At 48.0% G+C, this 8,262-nt stretch overlaps 1 protein-coding gene across 2 annotated transcripts; it reads right to left on the bottom strand.

Annotated features, from left to right (window-relative positions):
• Nucleotides 1-2,598: 2,598 nt before the first annotated feature.
• HAPLN2 (hyaluronan and proteoglycan link protein 2) lies at nucleotides 2,599-7,027 on the bottom strand. 2 transcript variants are annotated; one of them, XM_031966780.1, is made up of 8 exons: nucleotides 6,880-7,027; nucleotides 6,178-6,236; nucleotides 5,704-5,777; nucleotides 5,450-5,562; nucleotides 4,840-5,193; nucleotides 4,635-4,751; nucleotides 4,267-4,449; nucleotides 2,599-3,310 (listed from the first exon to the last, which is right to left on the bottom strand). In XM_031966780.1, the coding sequence occupies exons 4-8, from the start codon at nucleotides 5,535-5,537 to the stop codon at nucleotides 3,027-3,029; spliced, it is 1,026 nt and encodes a 341-aa protein (XP_031822640.1). In that variant the 5' UTR covers nucleotides 5,538-5,562; nucleotides 5,704-5,777; nucleotides 6,178-6,236; nucleotides 6,880-7,027; the 3' UTR covers nucleotides 2,599-3,026. The 2 variants fall into 2 exon arrangements, with proteins under 2 accessions (XP_031822640.1, XP_003768143.1); XM_003768095.4 differs by lacking the exon at nucleotides 5,704-5,777.
• Between the last annotated feature and the right edge of the window lie 1,235 nt (nucleotides 7,028-8,262).

Below are 8,262 nucleotides of genomic sequence, written 5' to 3'. Positions count from 1 at the left end.
CTCACCAAAAATCACCCTACATGATCTAAGTGTCAATGAAGAGGAAAAAAGGAGGGGGTTCAATCCTAATCTTGGGTTCATCTCAGGGGAGAGCAGAGAAGGCTGATGGTGGAAGAAATTAGAATTAGACAGTAGGAGGGACTCTGAACAATGATGTGAAAAAGGGAAAGAAAGAATTGCCATCTCCTTCCAGGTTGATAGGAAAGGGGAAAAAATGTTGGAACCTGGATATTGGAGTGGTTGCAGGGGGAATAACACAATGATTTCTAGAAATTTAAAAAAGATTGTCTGGGATTGGACAAGGGCTAGGGGAAGGGGGGTTGGGGGCATTCCCTTCTCTGCTGGGTCACCCTCCAGTTTCTGGCCCAGTTTAAACCTTGCCAGACAGCAGCCAAGGGAGTGAAATTCAATCGCACAAGCCGCTTGTGCCCCTTTCTCTTGGGAGCTGAGCTGGGGGAGCCCCACTGTTTCTTGGTTAGAGACTCAAAAGACATCTACACTGTTATGGTGCAGAGGCTATGGTAGGAATAACAACTTTGAATATCAGAACTGTCAGAGTAACTCCCCCTAAGTGCATTCTGAATTCACTCTAATAGCATTAATCTGCCAGTGGCAGCATAAGGTAACTAACTTTTCAGAGCTAAACTCTTGATATGACTGGCATTATTATTATTTTAGTCACATTTATATTATTCAGAGGCTTCCCTTCCAGCTATCCTTACCATCTTAACAACTATGGAGCTGGGAATTTCTGACCAGGAGAAAGTGGGTGTTTTAGGACAGAAAGATCAACATATCTTTACATCTCCACCACCAGGATACAGCTCTCCCAGCCACTCCTGCCCAAGAGAGAGGGTGAAGAGAAATGAATCCCCTAGATAGCAGGACTTTCCAGGGAAGGGGATTAAACTTCTTGCCAAATCGATTGCATAAAGCTGACTTCCAAACGCTGCAGTCTATCCTGAAGTCCTTTGTGCATCTTCTCGGTTACTTTTTAAATTATGTATTTATTGTCATTGACTTTTCAGCAAGCTTCCTTAGACTAAGAAGCTTTCAAGGATTTGAAGAATGCCAGTCACTCAAATTCCATGATCTTCATCTCTCCCTTTTCCCCCCTCCCCCCCTCCCCAGGGCCTGGAAGCCAGACTTTCTAGCTACTACGCCTTCTTCGGTTTTTTCAGAAACCCCATAGTCCTTAGTGTCTAGTTAGTGAAATTGTGAATTTCACTTCACGGGAAGAATGAAAGGTAGACTTCAGACTGAACTGCCTACGGAAGAGACATGTGAGCCTTTTCAATTTAAGTTATTTCATACGTATAATGGGTATCATTTTTCTTGCTTTATCAATAGGGGAGGCTGGCTAGTGGCTAGAAGCAGGGAACGAATTCGGAATTGGAAATTTTAAAAATAAATCAAGTATATTAAAAGAGTATTGGATAGGATAATTGTGGATTGCGTCCCGCCCCTCGGATACCACTTAACTCTCAATCATCTACTGTCTACTACCTCCCCTCACCTCAAAGGTCGGAGAAAGAACAGAAGCCCCTGAACACCACCCCCACCCCAACCTCCAGGCTCCTCACGTGGCACGGACACCTGGGGACTTTGCCAAGTCTGTGCCAGCCGCCACCTCTGGGGGAACGGAGCAGGAAGGGAGCCGGTAGCGGAGGGGGGTACGGAGCGGAAATCGCCAGCACGCAATTACACAGCAGCTGCGCGGGGAGAATCGAGGCTTTGAGAAAAACTGAATAGCGGGGTGAAATGCCTGGGTCGTCGGCTCCAGTGGAGGAGGGGGAGGGGAACGAGTCTGGGGAAAGGAAGCCTGGATTCAAGACGTAGAGAATTGGAGGGGAGGGGGACGCAGCGGGGAGGACGGAGAACGGAGGGCGACGCAGGTGTCTTGCAACCTCCCTGGTAAAGGAAAGAGATGGGTTTCCCTCCTCTTTCCTGACGTTTCCATATCCTGCAGTAGTGTTGGACTCTCCCTGCATCTTCCATATCGGGCAATGGACCATCTCATCCCTTTCTATCTTTCATTCTCTTTTGTTCTGTGCATCTCTGTTTTTTCTAACTCCAATTCTCTCTCCTCCTTTTCAACATCTCCCCTCTCCACTTGATCTCAGTTTCAGAAGACCTTCTTCATCCTCTCCATCCCCAACCCTAGCTCTTAGGTTGCATCTCACGACTCCTGGCTCTTCTTCCTTCTTTTTCCTGAGATTCTTCTTACATGATTTAAAACAGGAAGTGACTCCTGGGAATCATCTAATCCTGGGCTTCTTAAACGTTTTTCCATTCATGACTCCTTTTTGCCCTAGAAATTTTTATGTGACAAGTATATTGGTATATAAAATAGGTATACAAATCAAACATTTACTGATAATAAATCATAATTTTGCGACCCCCATATTATTCAGTTACGAGACCCCTTTGGGGTGGAGATGCAAATTTAAGAAACAGGGATCTAATCCATACATATCCCCATTTGCAAATTGCTTCCCTTTCACCTCAGTCTCCCTCCCACTACACGTCCTTTCCCCTGTGTGGGAACTGTGAGGGAGTAAGGGTATTATTGTAGGAATGGGAGCCGAAGTAGTTAAATGCTTTCAACTTCTCTGGAGAGCGAACGTCTCCACTGGCTATTTTATTAATCTACAACGATCGGTTAATATTTCGACATTGTTCGGTTCTCTCCCGCCCTCCCGGCCAACCCTGCCGAGTTTTCTGCAAAGGGAAGCACCAGTTCAAATTCTATTAGTCTTCAGGGCAGGTGCATAGCCTCCCGCCCTGGCTCGCCTGGACTTTGGCACAGCTCTCTGCAGTGCGGGAAATGGAGAGCGTCAGTAAGTCCTTTCTCGTCTCGCCGAGTCTGTCTAGCAAGGAAAATCTCCGAAAGAAGGAAGGTAGCGCAGACCCAGTGCAAACATGCCCCATCTCCAATTCGATTCTTAATTTATTTCCCAGTTGGACTAGATCCAACAATGGGAAGGAAGGCCGCTAGCTGGACTGGGGCTTTGGAGAGGACGTCCCTAGGTTTCGGCGTAGCAGTAGGTCCCATAAGCCGGCTGATCCGGCAAGGGGAAACCGAAGCTGCGGACTCCGGGATCTGGGAGGCCCCCGCACCGAGGCCGCGGGGTGGTGATGGGGAAGCGTACACTGCCGTCTGCCAGCCATCCTCCGTCACAGCGGTCCAGGCCCGAAAACTTCCAGGCTGCATAGAGGTGGCCAACCTTGGCCAACACGGCCCCGCGCCTCGCGCAGGCTCCTCTGGCCTCTGCTAACGTCAGTCGGCCGGGGACAAAGAACACGTGGCCTGGGAGGAGTGAAGGGGTGAGGCTAAGATTAGGCCTCGCCTAGAAGGCGGGGAGTAAGAGGTGTGGGACTGACTCTGGCTGGATGAAAACTTTGTGGACCCGCCTTTTAGAATGGTCCTTTTCCCCCCACCTGGTTTTCTAGTACCAGTCCCTTTCCTTAGCTCGCCTTTTTTCCCTCCATCCTCTTAACCAAGCATTCTCCATTTAACTTTTTCTTCTGACCATTCCATATTTCTCAGGCCCCGCCTTTGTTTCCCAGTAGATCCCTCCTCTTTATTTAAATTAAGACCCCGTCCCATCTCTTTCACTGTCTCAGTCTATCTGTCTCTTTGTCTCTCTGTCTTTGCCTCCCGGTCTGTGTCTCTCCCTTTCTCCTGCCTGATTTCGACGGTTCCTCACCTTCTCTATCTCCCTCCCTTGTCTCTTTCTGTTGGTTCAGACCTTGCCTTTTATCTAAACTCGACCTTACCCCATTTTCTAGCTTAGCCAAATTCCAGGTACCTCTTCTTCTAAATCCTCATTCTTTAGCCCCCACCTCATTCCAGGTCCCATTTTATTTTTTAATCTCTCCCATTTAGATGGCCCTCACCTTTATCTAATCTCGCCCCATTGGGTTGGCCCTCCTTTCTCCTCCTTTCCTTCCTCTTCTTTTTCTTCCGACTCTCTCTCCTCTTCTCTCTCCTACTTCCTCCATCATCTTTTCACTACCCCTGTCTCAAACCCCTCCTCTTTCTCTAGGCCCAGGCTCCGCCCCTTTCTCTAATCCCGCCCTAGTTCTTTTAGCCCCGTCCCGTTGACTTGGTTCCTCCTTTTCTCCAGCCCCATCCTCCACCCAAATCTCTCCTATTTTCTCCTGCTTCCCGGGGTCCCAAAACTATTCTTTAGCTCTAGGAGCCTCGTCCTTTTCTTCCTCTTTGCCAACCCCACCTCCTTCCCCAGCACCCACTCCCTGTACCCTGCAGCGCGGAGGTGAAGCAGAAGGCGTCATAGCGATCCCGCTGCTTGTTTCGGGGTCCATAGCTGCGAATCCCTGGTGGGCCCCGGCCCCCACAGGACGCACGTGCTGTCAGCACTGGGTAACGCACGGAGCCCTCCAGGAGCCAGCCCGCGTTGCACCAGTCCAGACCTTCGGTCCACGCTGTGGGCAGGACCGGGAGAGGAGGGGCTGTCACCTCCCATCTTCTCTCTCATCCTCCCCTTTGCCAAACCACCTCCTTCTTTACACCCACATCTCTTCACGTGGCTCCCGTGGTGACCCGGGGCCCGGGAGAGGAGGATGGGGCAAGGAGCCGGGGCAGGGGCTGTGGCTCGAAGTCTGCTCACCCTGGTAGAGCTGCGGGTACGTGGCCAGCCTCCCGTCCTGCTCCGCACATGCCTGCTTAGCTTCGTAGTAATTAAACTGGTATCGGCCCTGACTGGGCTGGTACGGGAACACTACACCTGGGGGTGAAGAAAAAGGGGCTGAAGGGGTGTTGGGGGCGGGGTATGGAAGGTTCACTGGGGAGAAAGAGACGGCCGACTTCCTTACCCTCCAGCCTGAGGGTCAACGCCAAGCTTTCATCCTCCAGTCCATTGATGAGCTCGCAGCGGTATCTCCCCTCATCCTCCAACGCCACACTCGTGATCACCAAAGAGGCATCCAGCTTGTGCCCCTTCCTCATCCTGGCACGGTCTCCCAGGGGCCCATAGCCCCGGGCATGGTGCCCATTAGTAATCAGGATCAATGTTTCCCGTAGTTCCCCAGGCTCCACTTTGCTCCAGCGTACCTTGTAGCTGGGGGGTGGGGTGCCCAGAACGCAGGGTAGGGTGACCGTGGCACCGCGGCGAGAGTGAATGACCTCATGGATGGGGGGCAGGAGGTAGTGGGGACCAGGGTGGGGTGCTGGCAAAGGGGGCCAGATCGACAGGGACACCCTGACCCCAAACTGTCTTCTATGACCGATTCCAGCCCCTGCCCATCTCCCTACCCCACCCCATTCCTCTTTCCTCCCTCTAGGTGTCCCTCAAGCCTTTATCCCTTCTTCTCAGTATCTCATCAGTCCCCACCCTCCTTCCAATGTCTTCCATTCAGTCCCAGTCCCTCTATCCCAGGGTCTTCCCAGCCAACCACTTCTGTCGGTAGGCTGGGACCATCTTACCTGGGTTCCCTGTGCCTTTGTGGTAGATGGCAATACCTAGGGGAAAGAGGAGGCTCCAAAGGGCAGGGAGGATTAGTTGATTAGGCATGACAGACACTCAGCTAGAAAGGGATCTGTAATGACAGTCATAACAGGGCAATCATCATTTCAGAAAACGAAAAAAGAACATTTGTATGGGCCTAGAAAACAAAAGGCATGGGGGAAGGGTGTCAGAGTGAGGTCTGAGCAGGCATTCTCTGAAGAGAGGTGCCCACCTGGGTTCCATCTTCAATGGAGGCACAACGGCAGGATCTGAATTTGGTAGCAGGAAGAATCACAGGCAAGATTGCTGGAGGGAGACAGTGGAAGGGAGTTAAGGAGATAAGGAAAAGACCCGACAGAGTCTCCCCAGAAAAGAACAAGGGACAAACATAATTCAGCAGTAAAACTAGAAGTTAGACAGCAGAAAGAACATTTCTTCTTGGAAAGGAGGAGGAATCAGAATGGGGAGTAAGGGAGGAGAGTGACTTTTTTTTTTTTTTAAGAAATCTTGAGTAAGGAGAGACACTGCTATCTGGCAGAACTGGGGATCTAGAGGGGAAAAAAGACTGAAACTAGCTCAAGGATAATGAAAAAGATAGGTAATATCTATTAAAATGATGCTTTCTACTTTTCAAAGCATGCCCGAATTATTTTGTTTGGATATCTCCAAGCACAGAGAAGGGTGGGAGAAGGGTCTACTTCCTTACCAAGAAGAAGCTATCTCCGGAGGGTAGCAGAGTAAGGGAGTAATTAGTAACCTCTTGCCCTGTTTGAGAAAGAGAATCTTGTTGAAAGTTGTTCCCATTTCCAGAATCTCTGAATACTTTATAGCACAAAGATCTCTTAGCACATTACAAGTCTAGTTAGTCTCTTATCTTCCCTTCATCTCCCACCCCAAAAGATGCATGTTCATTTCCAAGGACTGAAGAGAGGAACTGAGATTCTAAGACTCATCCTGAATTATTCCATAAGTCTAGGCCAGGCATGGGGCTCAGATGTCCAACTTCCCAGTCTGGCACTGCATCTGCTAGAGCTTATTGCCATAGGAACAAAGGGAAGATGCTAATCCTAGATGGAAGGAATGATGGAATGTGGACAGTGGGAGATTTGTGGGCCAATAATGGGCATTTAGGAAACATTTCTTTGGCTGGTTCTGAGTTGGAGGACATAATTAATGCATGATATCCTGACAATTGGTATTGAGGAGTGGGCAATTTGGGGACTATCTTTCCCTGAAGGTCTCCAGAATTCTCCTTGAGTTGTGCTGGAAGAAGGGATAAGCTAGCTTGCTTCCCTTTGTAAGAGAGAAGGGAAAATTGTTTATAAAGAAATGGATATAACTACATATTATGTTCCTACTGTCTCCACTCTTTCTTATGAACCTTCTCCCAGCCCAGAAGCTTTCTTACCTTTCCACTCTGTGTTCTGGTCCTGGGCCTGATCTCAGCATCGCTTGAGAGAAGAGATTCATTCGGTGAGACCCAGACACCCAACTGCTTCAAAATCCTGACTTCTTCTGCCCAACCCCCTGTCTGTCTGTTTGTCCTTTACTTCCCTGTCCCCACCCTATCGGAAGCACAATTTCCCATTGTCTCTGCCTTTCTCTCTATTGTTGTATAACAGATACCCTTTCTTTTTCTGATGGGGAATGTCAACGAAATGTCAACAGCTGGGGATGTGGGATGCAGGGCTGGCTGGCACAGGCCACCGGAAAAATGGCCAGGGATTCAGAGAGGGGGGATAGAGCAATTTAAGGACAAAGAAGGCATGGGGTTCCAGAGAAGAGAGGGTTGAGTGGGGCAACATCCCAGTGTCTGAATTTGAGGAGCAGAGGAAGAGGGGGATAATGGACACTAGGGCAGCTTGAGTACCAGACCTGGAGTCAGGAAGACTCACCTTTATGTGACTGGGTAAATCAATTAACCCTGTTTGCCTTAGTTCCTCATCTGTAAAATAAGCTGGAGAAGAAAATGTCAAACCACTTGAGTATTTTTGCCAAGGAAACCCCAAATAGGCTCATGAAGAGTAAGGCACAAATGAAATAACTGAACAACAACAAAATAATGGGCACTGGGCCCCCCTCCATAGAGACTGAATGAAACTACTACTACTACAACAGAAGAGACTGAAGTTAAACAACAAAGATGCATGTCTAGGAGACACTGAAATAGGGAGTTGAAGCTTTGAGAAACTCTCTGAAAGACTCGTTTGTTCATTCATTTCTTTACTCCACTTTCTCTAGTCCTAAATGATAATTATATTTTCTGAGTTGAAATTACTGTAAAAAAGGAATATTCCTGTTTGATATATATGATATGATAAAATGAGTGCATTTTACTGTTGAGAAGCCCAACCTGGTCTAATTTCAGTACTTCCTAATTCCTATATCCTAATATTTTTAGATTTTATTGTTTGTTTTTTTCATTTTTATATCCACTAAATTTCTCCCAGAATTCCTCATCCATCCCTCAGAAGATTATTCCATAAAATAAAGGTATTCCCACACTTAAGAATCTTCTACCTCTGCAAAGGCATTGAAAGGGTGGGATGGTGTTCTCTTCTCACATATCTTTTTTGAGATGAAGCTTATTCTTTATAATGCTACGATATTCATTTTCCAATCAAGATGGTTGTTCTTTCTTTTACATTAATGGATAATGATGTATGTTATTTTTTTGCCCCTGCTTACCTCACTCTGCCTCAATTCATTTTAGGAAGCTATCACAAAAGTGCTGTTCTAAAAACATCCTGCTCTTATTTAAACCCATTTCTTTTATTCTCTCCTCAGTGTA

Source organism: Sarcophilus harrisii, chromosome 4, assembly GCF_902635505.1.
Source record: "Sarcophilus harrisii chromosome 4, mSarHar1.11, whole genome shotgun sequence".
Taxonomy (NCBI): Eukaryota; Metazoa; Chordata; class Mammalia; order Dasyuromorphia; family Dasyuridae; genus Sarcophilus; species Sarcophilus harrisii.
The sequence above is the reverse complement of the archived record's forward strand: the minus strand, read 5'-3'. Positions and strand labels throughout refer to the sequence as shown.